The sequence below is a fragment of the Tenebrio molitor genome, chromosome 1 (genome assembly GCF_963966145.1).
Source record: "Tenebrio molitor chromosome 1, icTenMoli1.1, whole genome shotgun sequence".
In the NCBI taxonomy this organism is placed as follows: domain Eukaryota; kingdom Metazoa; phylum Arthropoda; class Insecta; order Coleoptera; family Tenebrionidae; genus Tenebrio; species Tenebrio molitor.
The window spans coordinates 41,254,776-41,276,023 of record NC_091046.1 but is presented as its reverse complement, the minus strand read 5'-3'; the positions used below and the strand labels follow the sequence as shown (position 1 = coordinate 41,276,023).

General features: G+C 39.9%; 1 protein-coding gene across 2 annotated transcripts; it reads left to right on the top strand.

Annotated features, from left to right (window-relative positions):
• The first annotated feature begins 516 nt into the window (after positions 1-516).
• LOC138130464 (phosphatidylinositol 4,5-bisphosphate 5-phosphatase A-like) lies at positions 517-20,708 on the top strand. 2 transcript variants are annotated; one of them, XM_069046969.1, is made up of 6 exons: positions 517-695; positions 745-1,093; positions 1,145-1,551; positions 18,610-18,763; positions 18,985-19,122; positions 19,170-20,708. In XM_069046969.1, the coding sequence occupies exons 1-6, from the start codon at positions 682-684 to the stop codon at positions 19,425-19,427; spliced, it is 1,320 nt and encodes a 439-aa protein (XP_068903070.1). In that variant the 5' UTR covers positions 517-681; the 3' UTR covers positions 19,428-20,708. The 2 variants fall into 2 exon arrangements, with proteins under 2 accessions (XP_068903070.1, XP_068903064.1); XM_069046963.1 differs by having other exon boundaries at positions 519-695; positions 18,937-19,122.
• Positions 20,709-21,248: the final 540 nt, after the last annotated feature.

Here is a 21,248-nt window from a genome sequence, read left to right as displayed (position 1 = left end):
ATCAAGAATGACTGAGTCTGTTGGTAACAATGAAATTTCGCAAATTAGAAATTTACCATCAAAGATTCATTTTTGTAATAGCATAAACATAACCGGGATAACCAAAAATGTTTTTAATGTCGTCTCAAGTTAAAAAATTCAGTCACCGCAAATTACGAGACAAAAAACACCAGCACTTTTCAACTGTTTCATTGCCAACAGACTCAGTCATTGTTGATCACCCCGTATAATTTTCCAAGTGAAATAAACATCTAATCTATTCAATTAAAGCCAAAGTACTAACTAAGTAGGCGTGACCTTTACAATTTTTATTTAAATTTAATCAAAATGTCATAAATGAGTTCTAAATAACAGAAACATCAATTTAATAAGTGATTATTGGTAAAACATGTATAATAGGATAGGTTGCTAATTAGGAGAAAACGATTTATTTGATTAAATAAAATTAATAAGTATGGATACAGGCAACCAACAATACGTGACCATATGACATTTATGAATATTGTATAGTAGGGAATTTGCGCAGCCATAAAACATGTCAGAATCGATTTAAATAATGATGTCAGTCAATCAGCTTCCATTGTTGTGTTTGCGTTCAAATTTGGAAAAATAAGTGGTTTGCGTTAGTGCCATCGTGTAAAACTACAACTTTACTCATCCCGAGAACAATTTCTAACCAAAATGGAAAATTTAAGGTTGGTTTTCATTTATTTTCCTGACAGATTGTCCCACTACCCCACATAGGTTGTACCTGGGGACTTACAACGTGGGGACGAGCACCCCCGACGACAAACTCAACAATTTCCTCGGCTTACCCTCCGACCACAAAACCGACAAACTCCAGCTACCTGACATTTACGTCCTGAGCTTTCAAGAAGTGAAAGCCCAACCTCAAAACATGCTCCTCGATGCCCTGTTCGACGACCCTTGGACCTACGCGTGCAGAGAAATTCTCCAAGAGTTCAACTACGTGAAAATCAAATCGGTGCGTTTGCAAGGTTTGTTACTCAACATTTACTGCCTGCGGAAGCACCTACTCAACATACGAGAAATCGAAAGTGAATACACCAGAACAGGCCTATCGGGGATGTGGGTGAGTGTCAGCATCCCCTCGCGAGCGCACATTTTCACTCGACTGTTGCAGGGAAACAAGGGGGCGGTCAGCGCAAGACTCAGTATTTACGGGTGTTCATTGTGCTTCGTGAACTCTCACCTCAGCGCCCACGATCATCAGCTCAAGGATCGCATCGAGGACTACAACAGTATTATTAAAGACCAGGAGTTTCACGTGGGGGAGACTACCGAGATTTTTTTCCACGATTATGTGTTTTGGATGGGCGATCTCAATTTCAGGTTGCACGAAGAGCTGGACGAAACCCCGGAGGAGATCGAGAAGGTCATCGGGAAGAATGACCTGAAGAAACTCTTCTTGTATGACCAATTGCGATATGTGATGAAGAAAGGGGAGGCTTTTAGCGAATTGACAGAGCAGGATCCGGACTTTCCCCCAACTTTCAAGTTCGAAGTGGGGACTAGCAAATATGACCACAAGTAAGTGTCTCACTTAATTATTTTCTACTTTATGTAATTAATTAGACTGCAAGGCCATGCTCGTTAGCGAGGAAAAACGCATGTTAATCGTTTTCATCAACTGTTACTCAGTAAAAATTTTTAATTACGTTTATTTAACTCTTGCAATAGCAATGTAAAAGAAAGATTTATTACGTTTTTATTTAAATTACGTAAATGCAAAACACATTTGATGTGTTTTTTATCAACATATAACGTAACACAAATTTATTTCATTTCTAATGTAGAAAATGTGATTAAGATAAGATACTGCGTAAGTGACGATTACTTAGTTGCTTTAAGCAAAGACAAGATATCAAAATTCACGGCATACTGAGTTTCCAATATTTAAACATTTTATTTATTTATTTTATCATTTATCAATAAAAGATACCAATAAAATTGGTGCTTGCGACATTTTTTAATTTTCAGCGAAAAAATGGTTCATCAAAATCTTGTTCGTGTACGTTTTGTGCTTGTTTTTTGGCCTTATCAAACTTTTTTGACTTTGCAGCATTGTTGTTTGGTGTCGCGAATGCAATAGTAAAATGGACCGATACGCAACGGTTGTACAAATTGTAACGTGTGTACTTCAGATATATTATTAGTTAAATTTGTTCATCTGTACAAGATGCCCACATTTACGTCAATTTACATTGGTGAATTTATTTTATCACATACTTTAGCGGATTACGATTACAAAAAAATATTTGCGCATGTCTGCCTGTGAGTTTTCGGTAGCAATGATTTATCGCAATTCGAACAGAGTAACTAATCTTTTTCCGACCAATAGTTGTCACGAACTGCTCAAGGATATGGACTTATCGTATCTTGAGTTTGCTTAATCTTTACGAGGAAAGTTGCTTCATATTTTCGCATTTTGGAAGGCAATGATTGCTTGGTATTACCTATTATTTACTGGGTAGTAACAAGAATCTTATCCATTACAAATTTAAGTCAATAGTGGCACCTAGTTCTAGCTCATCACACTTGTAAGTGTCGGAAGTGACTTTTTTGAGTATAAATACTGTTTGTTAGTTGAACGACTTTGTGTAATTTTTTCTTACTTTAGATAATTTATCTAGTCACAAAATACGGAAATGGATGTTACTGTAATTCCAGTAAACAATAATTAAATAAAATGGAATAATAATGAGTGATCCGATGCACGTCCGTTGTTCAAATTTGAATAGTTCGCACGCATTGGAAGAATAACGATCTCTGATAGTAATACCATATTTTTATTTGTATTAATTTGTAGCGTTACGAAACGCCACAATGGCGATTGGCCGGAGTAGGAGGCCACGAGGTCCTACTTATGCTCGCGGGGCTAATAGATCGCAGTTCGAAGACCCGGAACTAGCAGTTAACGCACGGCATTTGGCAACGCGACGCGCCCACCCTGCCTTCAAGTTTTTTTACGTCGCTCATTCCGGAAGCGGAAAGTTTCAATTTAGAGTCATTTGTGCCAGCCACCACGGGGGGGCTGGAAGAACACATGTTACCCCCGCAAATGTCAGGCTGAGGTGGCCTCACGCCTCTAGGTTGGCGAGCTGCAACCTATCTTTCAGAACCCCACTTTCACTTTCTCTTTCTCTTCACTTTCTCTTCTTCTCTTCTCAGCGATAGGTGACCGTACGGCAATGTTGGGTCCCTTTTCCTCTTTAGTAACTTGCCGGAAAGTCATCTCCTTCTTTTCAACCCCATCTTTCTTCCTGTCCTTTTTTTGACCTGCGAGTTACGGCAATTAACATCAGGATAGACGTGCACGACTTACCGACACAATACCGTCCAAAATCTGAATTCTCCCGCTCGGTATAATTTCGAGGTAAACAAACCGACGCCATGACGGTCCACCTGTCATGACACGCGCACGTGTAGTACCACCGGAAATGCACATTTTTGATTGCGCAGTACCACGCAAGCGCAGCCCGCCTTATAGCACAACTGAATAAGGTCGAGAATCGCGCGCGTGACGATTTTCGCGATTTATGGGACTGCGGTACCGAGATTAAAAATGCGGAAGTCGGACACTTCGTCGAGAGCCGTCGAAGCGACGCCAGCGAAGCGCCTTTTAGAGTTCGTGGTCGAGTGACCCCTCGCACTATAGAGGTAATTATCGTTCAATTTTGAATTCATTTCACTAAGACCATGTATTAGGGGTGGTTCGATCCAGTTTAGAGTCAATCCCGTTTGGATGAATTGATCCAGTACCGTATCGCAACTTTAGAGTACCGAAAATTTTTGAGTAAAGGAGTGCCGGAAGGACTTCGATTTAGCGCCAAGAACCCCCTTTTTCGCTGAAAGGGGTCGTTCGCAGGGCGATTCGTAGCCAGATCGTTCGCAGGGCGATTCGTAGCCAGATCGTTCGCAGAGGCGACCATTTTGGAGAACATCGTTCGCAGAGGCGATCGTTTATTTTGAGCACCGTATCGCCAAGGTCACACCGCAAGTCAAAAGGACGCTATTCGAGGAGACAACAGACCCGTCATAAAGCTAAGTCGCCATATTTTTTTACCGCGGCATTGCAAAATTTAGGAACGCCTCGAATTTCTCGCTTCTCGCTTTCATAATTTTTGTATGTTCACTAAATTTTTTTTGAAACTTTGCAAATGTTTAGAATTTTTTTGTAAGAACCTTTTCATTCAATCTCCAGTGTCAACTTAAAGAAATTTCAGTCAAATTTAACGTTTCGGAACTTCACCGATTTAAACTTTCCTATCAGGATCAATTTTAATTTTTTTGTCAAGGTGACACCCCAATCTTGACCTTGGGTTTCATTAAGTTTACATTTAATAATTAGCTCGATCAGAAGGAAGTCTAAGTTCGGGAGGTTCCTCATCAGGAATCAAAACATCTTTTATTTCGTCGAAGAATATCATGTTTAGTTTAAGATTCGGTCACATGTGAAAGAAAGGCTTTTCTGGTTACGACCAAAGTAGATATTAAGGCCACCAAAAAGTACTGGTTCCGCATCTTTCAATTTTCATCTAGTAGTTACAAGCGAACCATTATCGCATTCGTGTGAACCAGTACCGAACCACCAAATACTGTTCTGTGGATAATTTTGCAGTAACCGAATAAACCAAAATTTGTTTAACGATCAGAAAGCGTTTGCTTTTACTTACCTTCGACGAGTAAGATCTGAGCACTTGTCCCGGCAGCTGGACAAGCAACAACCAGCTCAAGGCAATAGCTGCCTGGCGCCCATTTTTTAAAAATCCGAACCCACGCCCTCTGCCCCGAAAAACCCCCTGGGAGCCCGGAGCTGTCACTGGCCAACTTTTGGTCACACAAATTTTGACGCCCAGAACGTGGGGCTCGATTTTTTGGAGTAACCACAAATTTTCGTTTATCGTTCATCTTCATTGAGGCTCAGTCACTTTTTTCAATCGGAGCAAAGGGAGTTGGTAAAGGTTTATTGAAAGTTGAATTTTTTGATTGTGTGTTAATGAGAAGCGGAAATTTAGCGGCGAATTCATTGTTTGAGTAGCGGTCTTATCTTGTACCCTCGACGACAAAAACCTTTTCTCGGAATCGACTATCGTGTTGCGCGCTGTTTTTTGGTAGTGTTTTGACCGGCGTTTTTATTGCGTTACCGACCCGTGGAATCGCGGTGAGTCTTCGTCAAAATGGACGAACAATTCAAGGTCAAGCATTTACTAGCTGACGAGCTGACGTATGAATTGCGTATACGCGGCATCACGACTAGCCGAAACCAGGACGATAAGAGGAAACTGTTAGCGAGAGCTCTGTCCAAAGAACTAGGTCGACCGGACGAATACTTTCTGTCACTTCATGACGCAGAGTATGATCACGACACCGAGGTCCAGGCCATTGAGGACACCCTTGAGAGCATACGCACGATTTTGACAGAATTTGAAGGAACGGCGGAAGACATGATCTTCAAACGGTTGAAGACCCGTCTAACGCACCTTTCATTTCGCATTCGGCGAATGAGACGCGAGCGAGATGCGGAGTATAGAAATGAGGCGTACGCGACATGTTTGTTGCTCGAAGCTGATCTTCACGACAAGGCAGCAGAAGCGAGCCCGGTTACGGTGGAAGCGCCACCAGTCGTCGCGACTACTCCCATTTACGTGCACCCTCACGCGAGATCTCCGGAACCGAAACTAGTGCCAATTCACACCTGGGGCGTATCTTTCAACGGGGAGGAAAATGGAATGACGGTGAACCAGTTCTTGGAACGGGTGGAGGAACTGTCGGTAGCGCGAAACGCAACCAACAGGGACCTTTTTAACGCGGCCATTGATCTCTTTAGCGGCAAAGCGCTGATTTGGTATCGTTCTGTTCGGAGCAGATTGAGCGATTGGGACGAAGTGGTTCAGTTGTTGAAACAGGAATTTCTTCCACCGGATTTCGATGAATTGTTGTGGGACGAAATCAAGGGCAGGCTTCAGGGCAAAAGCGAGTCGATAACCATTTACGTTGCGGTTATGGAGACGCTTTTTGCTAGACTTAGTCGACCACCGGCGGAGATAACCAAGGTAAAGACGATTCGGAGGAATTTGCTTCCATGTTACCTTAACCAGCTTAGCATCACCGAAGTTGTCACCGTACCGGAGTTGATTAAGTTGTGCAAAAAAGTGGAGGAGTTATCGGCTTTGCGGCAGAAACATCGCGCTGCACCCAAGTCATCTTGCGTGTTGGAGCCAGAGTTGGCATATGTTCGGGCGAGCGAACCCGCGAAAGCGAGTCCACGCGCCATCGTCGTGAAGGAACCCTCAGGCAATTCAGCCAGACGGAGTGAACCCGCGAGTTCGTCCTCCAGGTCGTTCAAGTGCTGGAATTGTCAACAGCCGAATCATTCGTTCATGAACTGTCGACTGAAAAGAAAGCAGTTTTGCTACCGTTGTGGGGAGCCAGACGTCACCTTGGCGACCTGCAAAAAGTGTAATCCGTCGGGAAACGCGCAGTAGGGACGCGGCAGACTTGCGGCCGTGCTACGTTCCTAAAACATCCCAAGGCCGATGTAAACGCATCGATCATCGCGAAACGTACGGACACCCAGTGGAACGCTTGGTTAGACGAAGTCAAAGAGTTTTGCAAGCCTTCTCGGGCAAATTCCGCTTCCATTTTCGTCAGCAAAACCAATGACAATAGGCCATTTATCAGACTGCGTCTAAACAATAAGGAAACTGAAGGACTCGTGGATTCCGGTTCGAATTGCACTATAGTTGGTGGAAAAGGAGCCGATTTAATTCATTTTCGCGCAGGTGGAAAAACTTTCCCATCTCGGCTAAAAACCATCAGAACTGCCGACGGAAAACAACATCCGGTAACCAAAGCTATCGAACTAGAAGCAGTGTTAGACTCGTCGAGACGGCGAATTCGTGTCTACTACGTGCCAGATCTTCAGCATAGCGTCATATTAGGGTGCGACTTTTGTAGATTATTCGGACTCAAGATAGATTTCGCGGGTCACAAAATTGAAGTAGCGTCGGATATCGTAAGAGTACCAGAATGTGACGCGGTGACGGAGTGTGGCGCGGATCGGCATGAGATCACCGAGATCATCCGGAAAAATTTAGATTTGTTGAGCAACGACGGAAAGTTAGGGAGGACACACAAAATGACAGTCACAATCGACACGGGAGAAGCATTGCCGATCAAACAACGTCCGTATTGGTGGTCTCCGTACATGCTTGCGGAAGTCAACAAAGAAATTGACCGCATGCTCGAGAACAATGTCATATCGCCTTCTGACAGTCCGTGGTCTTCTCCAATTTTGTTAGTAAAGAAATCTTCCGGTGAATACCGACTTTGCTTTGACGGTCGCAGGCTCAATGCCGTGACAAAACGTGACAGTTACCCATTACCGCGTGTCGACAGGATTCTCAGTATGTTGCGAGGAGCAAAGTACATCAGTTCGATCGATCTCAAGAACGCTTTTTGGCAAATCCCGTTAGATTCAGAGTCTAGACCGAAGACAGCTTTTGCGATTCCCGGCAGAGGTCTTTTTCATTTTAACGTATTACCGTTCGGACTGACAAACGCAGCCCAGAGGCAGCAGTGTCTCATGGACAGAATTTTCGGACCTGAACTAGAACCTCACGTCTTTGTTTACCTGGACGATCTAATCATTATCGCCCCGACATTCGAGAAACACGTACAAGTTTTGAGGGAGGTGATACGACGTCTTCGAGACGCGAAACTCACCGTGAATGCGAAAAAGTGTCAACTTTTCCGCTCAAGTTTGAAATATTTGGGTTTCATTGTCGATGAACATGGTCTAGGTACCGATCCAGACAAAGTAGCGGCCATGGTGAGCTATCCAGTCCCGAAGACTAGTACCGAAATCAAACGTTTCGTAGGCATGTGTTCTTGGTATAGGCGTTTCATCCCTCATTTTTCGACCCTCATGTCCCCGATAAACGCGTTACTTACCGGAAAGCGAAAGCGACAGAAAACGGAGTGGACTCCTGAAGCTCAGGAAGCTTTTCAGAAAATCAAGGATGCACTTGTTTCAGCACCCGTATTGTCAAGTCCTGATTTCTCGAAACCTTTCGTGATCCAAACTGACGCTTCAAACACCGGTCTAGGAGCAGTTTTAACGCAAGATTTAGACGGAGATGAGAGAGTGATCGCGTACGCCAGCCGTTCGCTAACAAAAGCCGAGCGAAATTATAGCGTTACGGAACGAGAATGTTTAGCCGTTTTGTTCGCGTTGGAAAAGTTCAGACCTTACGTTGAGGGCACCCATTTCACGATCGTGACGGACCATTATTCATTGCTCTGGTTAAACCGAATGAAGGACCCAGCAGGCAAGTTAGCGCGATGGAGTGTCAAGCTCAATCAATTTTCATTCGATTTGGTCCATCGTAAGGGCAAGCTCAATGTAGTACCGGACGCACTATCGAGACTACCTGCAGAAATTGCTGCGGTAGACATTGACAGCTTTCTCGGCGTGAACTTGAATGATTTGGACGAGTCGTACACGCGACTTCGCGACAACATAATCGCCAATCCTCAAAGAAATCCATCATGGAAAGTCGAGAACGGTTTCGTGTATCGATTCGTACCGAACAAAATTGTACTACCCGGCAACGTCCCGGAGTGGAAGCTTTTAGTACCGCGAAATCAAAGAACAAAAATTTTAGAATCATGTCATGATGCACCGACATCAGCTCATTTCGGGTACTACAAGACACTTTCAAGGTTATCCATCAATCACTTTTGGCCGAAAATGCGTCGTTCCGTCATTCGTTACGTTCGAAACTGCAAGGTTTGCAATGAGCAAAAAGCACCGAACACCGCTCGCGCAGGGCTTATGGGAAAAGAAAAAAAGGTTCAGTTTCCGTGGCAAATGATTTCCGTTGATTTGATTGGTCCATTACCGACGTCCACGAAAGGATATTCGTATCTCTTAGTGATCGTAGATTGGTTCACGAAGTACGTTGTACTATTTCCGTTACGAAAAGCTACGAGCTCAAAAGTTACAGAATGTATCGAGAACGGAATTTTTCTTGTGTATGGTGTACCGCAATTCATTTTGGTCGACAACGGCAAGCAGTTTGTCGGAAACGAATTTGTAAAGACTTGCGAGAACTACAAAGTTCAAAAGATCTGGTTCACAGCCAAGTATCACCCTCAGAGCAACCCTGTGGAGCGATACAACCGCACAGTTGGCACTGCCATACGAAGTTACGTCAAAGGCGCTCACAAAAAGTGGGATGCCGAGGTGGCAAAGATCGGGTACGCGATTCGCACAGCGGTCAACGAAGTAACCGGATTCAGTCCAGCATTTCTCAATTTTGGTAGGGTAGTACCCTGTACCGGTGAATTTTACGGCAAGGTAGCGGAAAATCCGGAAACCTTGACGACAGCTGATCGCGAAGATCACGCGAAAAATTTAGAACACCTCAAGACCATCTTGCAGGATGTAACCCAGCACCTTCACAAAGCGCACGAACGCAACGAACGCTCGTACAATCTTCGGAAGCGCGACGCTGAATTTTTTGTAGGCGACAAAGTTTGGAAACGCAACAAAGTACTTTCCAGCGCTGCGAAAGACTTTGCGCAAAAATTAGCGCCACGCTACGTGCTGTGCACGATAACGAGAAAACTATCGAAACTCGCGTACGCTCTCGAAGATGAGAACCGCGCAGATCTAGGTGTTTGGCACATGAAAGATTTGAAAGAATTCAGAGGATCTCTGGCAGAAGCCGAAGAACCGTAGCGAGCTTTGCATTTCACTTTTTCGTACCGTTCAATTTTTCGATTAATTCTTTTGTCCTCCTTTGGAATGTTGACGACAGTAAAATTTTACCGTGGAGTTTGTTCAGGAAAAGTTTATTTAAGAACCCCAAATTATGACATTTAACCGGACTTGACTTACATCATACCGCAGTACTCAAGTACTAATTGACATTGAGATTCAGTTTTCAATCGTTTGATACGCGCAGATATCGACAAGCCATTTTCGTGGCGAAACCAAAACTTTTCCAGTGATCAAATTTTGACGTTTTTTTTTGTGAAGACTTCATCTTCGTTTTTTTGTAAAAAGTAAAAGGCAACTGAGTTACCTTTTCCTTTTTCTTTTTGAGGAGGGGGGTAGTGTAGCGTTACGAAACGCCACAATGGCGATTGGCCGGAGTAGGAGGCCACGAGGTCCTACTTATGCTCGCGGGGCTAATAGATCGCAGTTCGAAGACCCGGAACTAGCAGTTAACGCACGGCATTTGGCAACGCGACGCGCCCACCCTGCCTTCAAGTTTTTTTACGTCGCTCATTCCGGAAGCGGAAAGTTTCAATTTAGAGTCATTTGTGCCAGCCACCACGGGGGGGCTGGAAGAACACATGTTACCCCCGCAAATGTCAGGCTGAGGTGGCCTCACGCCTCTAGGTTGGCGAGCTGCAACCTATCTTTCAGAACCCCACTTTCACTTTCTCTTTCTCTTCACTTTCTCTTCTTCTCTTCTCAGCGATAGGTGACCGTACGGCAATGTTGGGTCCCTTTTCCTCTTTAGTAACTTGCCGGAAAGTCATCTCCTTCTTTTCAACCCCATCTTTCTTCCTGTCCTTTTTTTGACCTGCGAGTTACGGCAATTAACATCAGGATAGACGTGCACGACTTACCGACACAATACCGTCCAAAATCTGAATTCTCCCGCTCGGTATAATTTCGAGGTAAACAAACCGACGCCATGACGGTCCACCTGTCATGACACGCGCACGTGTAGTACCACCGGAAATGCACATTTTTGATTGCGCAGTACCACGCAAGCGCAGCCCGCCTTATAGCACAACTGAATAAGGTCGAGAATCGCGCGCGTGACGATTTTCGCGATTTATGGGACTGCGGTACCGAGATTAAAAATGCGGAAGTCGGACACTTCGTCGAGAGCCGTCGAAGCGACGCCAGCGAAGCGCCTTTTAGAGTTCGTGGTCGAGTGACCCCTCGCACTATAGAGGTAATTATCGTTCAATTTTGAATTCATTTCACTAAGACCATGTATTAGGGGTGGTTCGATCCAGTTTAGAGTCAATCCCGTTTGGATGAATTGATCCAGTACCGTATCGCAACTTTAGAGTACCGAAAATTTTTGAGTAAAGGAGTGCCGGAAGGACTTCGATTTAGCGCCAAGAACCCCCTTTTTCGCTGAAAGGGGTCGTTCGCAGGGCGATTCGTAGCCAGATCGTTCGCAGGGCGATTCGTAGCCAGATCGTTCGCAGAGGCGACCATTTTGGAGAACATCGTTCGCAGAGGCGATCGTTTATTTTGAGCACCGTATCGCCAAGGTCACACCGCAAGTCAAAAGGACGCTATTCGAGGAGACAACAGACCCGTCATAAAGCTAAGTCGCCATATTTTTTTACCGCGGCATTGCAAAATTTAGGAACGCCTCGAATTTCTCGCTTCTCGCTTTCATAATTTTTGTATGTTCACTAAATTTTTTTGAAACTTTGCAAATGTTTAGAATTTTTTTGTAAGAACCTTTTCATTCAATCTCCAGTGTCAACTTAAAGAAATTTCAGTCAAATTTAACGTTTCGGAACTTCACCGATTTAAACTTTCCTATCAGGATCAATTTTAATTTTTTTGTCAAGGTGACACCCCAATCTTGACCTTGGGTTTCATTAAGTTTACATTTAATAATTAGCTCGATCAGAAGGAAGTCTAAGTTCGGGAGGTTCCTCATCAGGAATCAAAACATCTTTTATTTCGTCGAAGAATATCATGTTTAGTTTAAGATTCGGTCACATGTGAAAGAAAGGCTTTTCTGGTTACGACCAAAGTAGATATTAAGGCCACCAAAAAGTACTGGTTCCGCATCTTTCAATTTTCATCTAGTAGTTACAAGCGAACCATTATCGCATTCGTGTGAACCAGTACCGAACCACCAAATACTGTTCTGTGGATAATTTTGCAGTAACCGAATAAACCAAAATTTGTTTAACGATCAGAAAGCGTTTGCTTTTACTTACCTTCGACGAGTAAGATCTGAGCACTTGTCCCGGCAGCTGGACAAGCAACAACCAGCTCAAGGCAATAGCTGCCTGGCGCCCATTTTTTAAAAATCCGAACCCACGCCCTCTGCCCCGAAAAACCCCCTGGGAGCCCGGAGCTGTCACTGGCCAACTTTTGGTCACAAATTCCAGTAATGAATTTGTCTAAATAAACTTGTTAATGGTGTTGTTTTAGTGAGTAATTAACAGTGCATGAATTGTTTGTTCCGTATTGTTCCAAATCGTAACAATCTGTTGAGAAATAAACGCTTTATGTTTACAGAATGTTTAAAATAATTTGTTTGTTTTAAAGAGTGTTAATTTTTTTTCTTGGAAAGCGTCAACTGGCAGCTTGGGGTTACACTAATTTTTTTATTTTTTTTATACAAGTTTTTATAAAGTAATCGTGTAGAAAACTGAACTTGTTCTGTATTTATCGACAGTATTCACCCAAAACTGATAATTATGTACCGGGTATCGGCGTCAAGAGTGATTGATTACGATGGGACATTTTAAAGATATTTGACTTCGTGGGGGTGGCTGGGGGCGGTGTAGTGACGTGACAACTATACTAATTGTGTCCCCGTGAGAGCTGACTCACTTCCTCAAGATTCAAATTTGTAACGTTAAAAACACCAAAATTCGAACTTTTAGCGCGGACATTCTGTATATTATTTGTTTACTGAATTATTTTGAGTAAAAAATTGTTTGCAATGGCGAGTGTCGTTGGTCACTTTGTTATCTTCACTTATCGTAAACAAATTAACTCATTAAAAAAAATTAAACAAAAGAAAAATAATCGCCAACGAGCAAACAGCTAAAAATGTACCAAGTGCAAGAAACTAAAAACATTGTTCTTATGTTAAAAATTTTTGCATTTTTTATATTTCTTGTGCTTAGATTAATTTTTTTAACGATAAAGAACATTTCGATCACAGCCATTTACGTCATTCTTTATTTGTCAAATGTTTAGCACGGTTTGGATTGATAAACATGACTAAAACAAGTGAAAATGTAAATTTACCCAGGGAGACGTACGTACGTAATTTGCCTGGTGTAAATATCTATAATTTTTCTGGATTTCAAGGCTGTTACATGCCAACAAAAAGAATTTATTACGAAAACTGTGCGTCAATTGATAAAACCTGTACCTTGCCTTTAACTTGACCGTTGCAGCTTAGTAATTAATTTTAAAATTTGACCGGTTAGACCAGGGAAACAAAAACTGGATCAGTGAAGAGCTTTTCCAAACATTTCACTTGATGAGTTGTGTGACGAGGCTAATTATCATGGACGTGAAAGTGTCACAGCCCAATTAAATGAAGTGTCATACTTACCATAAATACTTGCTGTAGAAGAGAAGGAGATTATTTGAAATGAACAACATTAATCAATGTCTTTTGGAGTGACGTAATTTGTGGGGAGAAATAGGGATTAGATCGCAAAAAAAAAATGGATCTGATTAATTATTAAATTGCCAAGTTTTTCGTAGAAAATATAAAATCATCAAACTTATTATGTATTTACTCTCTGTGGTCGGTAAACAGAGAATCTGAAAAGTTGTTACCTCCATCATTTATGGATAAATAAATTTTGGTGGTCATTGTCATTTTAAAATGTTGTGATGTTTAGTTTAGGTCACAAACAAAAAATTTTCGCTGATCAATAATGTATAGCGTCAACATAATGTTAATATTGACTGAATTGTCAAGGGTTTTTGTGAAAACTGTTCAAAAGCATAGCTAAACAAGAATCATTTCATTAATTAAGTAATTTTGTTCCATTACACTTGAAGTTTTATTTCATCAATAATATTTGACAAAAGAGAACATGATGACAATTCATGTCACGTAACATATTATAGGTCATGTTCGTTTCACAATAGAGCGTTGTTTCAAAGAATGACACTGACGACGAAAATTTATTGTTGGCCATTGTAGATATAGTCATGTTCAAATAAATCTGGGACAACTGTTGTAACGTAACTCTCAATTTCACTTGTTCATATAAATCTGGGACAACTTTTTTAATTTTATTTTAAATATGACTTCAAGCAATTAATTAAAAAAAAATATTTTGGCTAAACTTAACAATTCAATAGTTGTTATTATATTATCATTAGGCACATTCAACTACGTCACCAACGCCTACTACGATGGGACAATCATTTATAATAACCCTGTACAGTGGATTCTGATTATTTGATACAAAAATAAAAAAACAGTCTGTGCGGCAATTTTTTTCAACTATTATGTCACAAAGATACATGTGTACTTCTATATGACATTGAGTAAAGAATTAAAAGATTTAGAGAAATGGCATTTGTGTATTGTGTATCATCCTAAACTGTGCATCAGGAAAGAGCACGTTTCTACATATTGAATCTATTGAAAAGAAATAGATTCCAAGAAATTGTTTGCCGTCTGAGAAATAATCTCGATTATCGGTTGTAATTCCACGAGAGCTCTGAAATGATCGATTTTTAACACGAAAGCTGTCCTAGATAACAACGAGTGTCACTTTGACAGTACATATTAATTTCCCGACACCGAAGGTGGAGGGAAATTATGTCAAAGTGACACGAGTGAGGAGACTTTTGAGAGCTCGAGTGTTAAAACAGATCATTTCAAGAGCTAGAGTGTAATTCGGTTGATTATTTCATGAATTAAACAGTACCATTTGACAACAGTATTTATTTTATTACTTTAGTAATAGAGTGAAAACATCTGAGAAACCTACTTGACGAATTATCGAATTATCACTATAATCCAAAAAATAAAGCCTTACGATTGATCGAAAACGATGATGAATGAAATAATCAATTATTATTTATATTATTTTTCAAACTGGTCACGAATTATCAATTGTGCTTGGGAATAAATCCACGAGTGCGTCAGCACGAGTGAGATTCCCAAGCACAATTGAATGAGTGAAACCAGTTTGAAAAATAGTCTACATAATTTGGACTACGAGTTGTATTCGGAGGACTATTCCATGAACCAACTTTAGCAATTTGGCAGCAAGTCGGAAGAAGAAATTAACGCAGAAATCGAAGAAAATGTTTCCAACAACACAAAAAAGACACGCGAGTCCATTTGGAAGCAATTCTCAAGGCTGCATTCACTTTTTAAAAATTATCGCTGGGATCACTAGTGGTATTACCGATACAATTTCCACGAGTGGGAATATTCGATCCAATTTTTTGAAATCATGGTAACAAATGTGTAAAATTGTGTTTTTATGGGTCCATTTTTAACAAATGACAGGTGAATGGAATAGTCTAGAAAGTCCAATTTTTATAAATAAATATTTTTCATCGCAAAAGGCAAATGAGAGACATGAAGTTGATTAATTATTTATTGTCTGAAGGTTCGAAAAAATTCACACAAACTTATTTTTAAACACTGTTATACGAGAATGCGTCTGGTGTGTCGATGCTGAAGTGGCCAGATATCTTCAGAAAAAAATATTTTGTTTGCTCCTCGAACCATCGTTCAAAAAATGAAAACCACAGAAGATTAGACCTGGCAGCAAGGGGAGTTTCCCTAATTTTGATGCCGTGAAAATCGGCTTTCTATAATCCGAAACGTTGTCCCAACGTTTCTGGTGATTATTCTCGTACTTTGGAAACTAGTTCGTCATAATATTATCGTATCACACTTTGACCACGAGACAAATAATCATTCAAGAACACTCCATCAGAATCCAAAAAAAAAAAAATTGTTATCAACATTTTTTCAGCTGAGATGGTCCACGTAATTTTTTAAAAGAGTTCAACCTTTGTGTCTCCACTTTATACTTTGGCGTTGTAGTTACGATTAAAGTCGTTAATCCAAATTTCATCCATCTTAACAGTTCTCACAAGAAATCCAATAAGATTCTAATTAAAATCGTCAACCGATGATGGCTAATTTGCCTAAAGGTCAATTGTGGAATGCACTTTTGGTATTAACATTTTGGAAACCCATCAGAGAAGAACGTAAAAAGTACAAAATAAAAAATTATTTGTTGCCATTTTAAGACTACCGAATCTGTGTAGGTGGATTAGTAAAAATTTCACGTCAATAGATTACGGAACGCAGATTAAATAATTCATTGCAATGCAGGATGTTACAGAAGTCCACGTAATCAATTTAATCACCAGTAGGACTCTTTAAAATAAACATTTTTTACATATTTAAAGGTTTAGCCTTTGAAACCTTACAGCCCTTTCACAATGGCGTTAACGTTATGTCGATGTTAAAACGTTAATGTTAACGTTAGATCTAATTACATGTGTTTCAGTACTTTTTATAAATTATTTCCGTTGGCTAATGTTAAAATGTAACGTTAAGAATCCATAACATTTCTAGAACTAACGTTAACGGTAACAATATCATGCAACATTAATTTTCATAATAACGTCATTGTGAACGGTCCACAATGAAATACATGTAATTTTGAATTTCTAGATCTAACGTTAACATTAACGTTTTAACATCGACGTAACGTTAACGCCATTGTGTATGGGCCTTTAGGCCCTTGGTGCAAAGAAGCCATCGATTTCATTAATGTCATTGGAAACCGACTTATTGCGGAATTAGGCGATTCAAAATCAAAGAAATTCTTTTTCGAGAGGATTTCCCTTGCCATTCAACGTGGAAACGCTGCAAGCATTCGGGGCACAACTCACAAAAATATTATGTACGGTCGGTGGACAAATAAAACTGGGACACTTAAAATTTAATCTATGTAAATCAGACCATTGAATTGTCAAAATATTTGTCAGTGTCTATATAATATGTCATACAAAAGTTAACCTATTTGTGATAAAGCCGTAATTAAACGATGCAAATTTGTAAATTTTGACTTATGTGATTGTCATTTTTGTCCCAGTTTTATTTGTCCATCGACTGTACATACGAGTATGTACTTCAATCCATTCTTAAATTAAATTGAAATTTAAAAAAAAATATTCGACACTGTCAGAATTTGAGAATTTTCTCCTGTGTGAACGGATTTTGATAAATGTCACAACTTGTCAAAACGAAATGTCAAACAAATTTTAAAGATTTTAAACGATATGGAGCTCATCGAAGAAAAAAACGTTGTATCAACTCGGCTCAACTGGGCTCTTTATAGTACGAGTGCCAGCCCAATTTGCACACGAACTTCTTAAATAAACTACTATTTACATATTGATCTTTTTTTTAATGGAATTTGTTTTTTACATTTTTCTAAGCTCTAATTTGACACTTCGCTCAAGGGATAATCATCAACTGAAACGAAAGAGTGAGTGAAAATGTTTTTGTGCGGTAAAAACTTTACAATTTTTTAAGAAAGAACGATCGCTGTTAGTTCTTAATACTAACAGTTTTTACTGTTTTTCATTCGAGTATTTTAATCGAGTAATCCTTTTTTCGTGCTTCGTTATCAATGGATGTGTAAACAACATGAGCGGTTATGAATTTTAGGGTTCAAATTATGTATATTTAATTTTAACTCTGTTTGGAAGAATTTGCGGAAATCATGATAAAAAGAAGATCATTCTAACGAGTCCTATTGGTGGTTAAATTTATTACGTGGACTTCCATAACACCTGGTATTTTACTTATCCGCCCATGGATTTTTCATTTCGTAGCCGTCGTGATTTCCGAATTTAATTATTAAAGGCATCACGATGAAATACGTACGTATAACCCCTTTCCATTCAAAATTACGAAAGTGCCTCTTGCATACCATTTTGAGGGGTCCTACCTTCGATTGTTTTTGGCAATTTCATAATTTAACTTTTTAATAAAACCTGAAATTACTATTTGATGGCTCCATTTACGCGTTTTTAACACTTTTTTTTTCGAAGAAAATCGTATACAACACTTCACTACAGTAATGGCGTTGTTTATTTGTTGAGTTGCATCTGTTTTAGTTTTGTTTCCTTAGTTACGAGCAAAGTACATTCTTGATTTTTTAAACGTCAAATATAAAATGCGATTTTCTATCTGAATTTATTTTTTGCCGGTTTTGATTTCCTCGGGACTTGATAGATCATACATGATGTTACGTTTTTTAGTGATTTTGTCAAAAACTAACCATTAATTTGTCGTATGTGACTCGTTGTCAGTAGTAGAACTATACAACTTTGAATTTCTCTTTTTAAAGTAACAGAGAAATGCGTTTTATTCTATTGTAAACGAATGAAGCGGAATCCAATTTGTTTACATAAAACGTTCAAATATGTTCAGGTTCTAAAGATAAAATTTTTGTTTTGTTAATATTAATCTATAACTGTTTGATGATTGAATCATTATAACATCTTCACGTGTTTCTTTACCATTTTTGCAAATAATGTCCCAAACATTAAATAAAAGGAGGCCGTGATTTAAAACCAACTGAATTAACCAGTATTCAGGCATACCGAGATGAGATCACTTTTAATGGTTCTGACCGTTGCCCTTGGCTATAAATAAGATAACACAGATTGTACTGCAGTTGAATATACATGCTTTCGATGCAGATTGCTCTAAATATTTTTTTGCGCACATAGTTTGTACTCAAAAGGGAAAATATATCGAAGGAAGAATTTTTTATTAGGAGACGACCAGCCTGGTGCGACCGAATCCTGTACAGGGTAAACCCAGACAACTACGAAAACGTCACGCTCAAAGTTGACCAATTGTCGTACAGACACCATCCCTCCTACCTGCTCAGCGACCACAAACCAGTCACCGCAGAATTCAACATTAAGGTGTGTACCACAATAGTCACTAACAAACGACAACATTGTCATTCTAACCATTGCTTTTGCGCAAAATCGGTGGTGGCATTCAGAGCTTAGCCTAAATCCGTCATCTCATTCCAAAAAAAAAAACAATACCATACGATACGACGAGTACTAGTGGCCATGTTGTTACTTATCAGATCCCAGCTAAACATTTGAAGCTTTCAACCGGTCTGTCCGCTGACCAGGTCTTTTCAGATTATTCTGAACGGATCGTTGAGTTCGACAAAGTTGTCAGTTGGACTCAGGACGAAGAGAACACGGCCAAGTACAAGATCACCCAGGACATCCCCTCGACCAAAGAGGACTGGATCGGACTGTTCAAAGTAATGGTCGACAGGTGTCAGACAAATGTTTCAAACCGAATTTTCAGGAGAACTTCAGCAGTCTGGATGATTACGTCACTTACGAGTACGTGAGCAAGTGCTCGACCCCCACTTCCGAAGCGAAGAGTCCCATGAAGGGGGCCTCGTCGAAGAACGAGCTCAAATACGACATTACGTTTTCGGAGCTGCCCAACAGGTGCAGGGGCAACTACTGTCTCGTCTACTTCAGCCAGTCAGACGACAAGGTCATTAGCGTGCTAGGGATCAGCAATAGCTTTCCCGTTGTCAAGAACGACAGCGACTAGAAAGTCGTCCTAGTAAAATTCCGCCCGTTTTAATTGTTTTCTACTTGTATGTTGAAGTTTTATTTTCTTACGGCTTTTTAATTCTAGTTTTTATTAAGTGACTGTGCCTTGTTGTACAACAATTTTAACCCTAGAGTCTTTGCAGCAAGCAATTTAGTCTGCAGACAGGTATCCACTAGTGTTTTTTTTTGTAGAAATCAAGTTGTCACTACTGTCGACATTTAGTTTTTTAATTGTCAAAATTTGACAGCTCGTGTCAAGTCGTAGCTAAGAAGTTGGCACCAGTGTCGCATTCTTGTAGAGCGAACACGCTGCACAATTCAAACTTTTGTTGCCGAAATACTAGTCAAAAGTACAGAGCGCTACTCAGAATTCAGTCAACTATTTACACAGTACCCTATAGTATTTATAGTGTATACCAAGCCTTTCTATTATGTGATACGTAATTAATATTTCTAAATGAAATTTTTGTTGTGGAAGTTTTTTCAATTGCATTTTGTATACTAGCGATTTTTATGAAAAGGTATGTTCCGACCGTTACTTTGTAATTTGGAAATGAGTTTGTGTTCAATTCCGCCTACCTCTAAGAAAATTATTATATTGGTAAAGATTTATATAAAATGTGATTTATTGTCTGTGGTGTTTAAGACAGTTTACAAAAATATATATTCTATATTGTAACCATTTAGGGTAGTTGAAATTCGATCTAGTTTCATAGTTTAGTAGAAACGAACGAACGTGAAATAGTGGCAACACCAACTCAGAACAAACACGAGACGGCTTAAAACGACTTAAGTAGTTGATGTCAACTTGTGTCGTTTTCTCTAAGCTAGTTCACTTAACTATAGAATAAGTACTACACTGTAAACTTGTAATCTACTTATGCTACATTCGGACTTTACTCTTTTGTAAGAACTACACTAGGATTATTTCAGTATTTCTGTTACAAATATAGTCGCTCTCTCTGATTGGCAGTACAAATGTGAGTGTTACGACGTATTCGAATTTCTCGAGTAAAGCGGATAATTCGACACGTCGTGACCGTGACGGTCAGGCTGCGACAGCTTTTCGATAGTTTTCTTCATTTGAAATCATAGTTGGCACAGTTTTTCTGTGATAAGTTTCTTCTACACTGGACCATTTGCTGGCGCACCTGATATTAAAACCTAAAGTCTGAATTAGATGCTTATTGTATGTTTGTAGATAATTGTTGCAGATTGTTGTTTACTTCAAATGTTTACAAATAAGGCTTTGAGGGAAAAATAAACTATATTCTCCTAATTTTGAAAGTGGTTTAAATGACAGCCCGTTTAAGTGTATTAGTGGTTGCCTACCTGATCTGTCAATTTCTATAATCAAAATTTTCTATTTGCGGTCCTTGCACCTTTTTCGAAGGTGAGGTCTGCAAATAAGAAGCTGTTTAATACCGAGTGACTATAAATGATTGAAGGAAAGTAGTGGATTGGCAACACTGATGCAGTTGGTAGTGCAAGTCTTCTCGTGCATCATCTGTCAATCATTTCTATTTAGGTTAGGTTAAGTCACGAAGTACATTGTCGATTTAGATTTTTTTGACGTTTGTTTCAATTTTAAAAATTACGTGTGTCATGGCAACGATGTTGCCAACTAAAGATTTCAAATGTGTTACCAACATAACAAAATAATCTTCAATCATTTATAGTCACTCGGTATATTCTCCTAATTTTGAAGGTGGTTTAAATGTCAGGCTGTTCAGGTGTATTGGTGGTTGCCCACCGGAGCTGCAATTTGCATAATCAAAATTTTGTATTTGCGGTCCTTGCACCTTTTCCGCAGATGAGA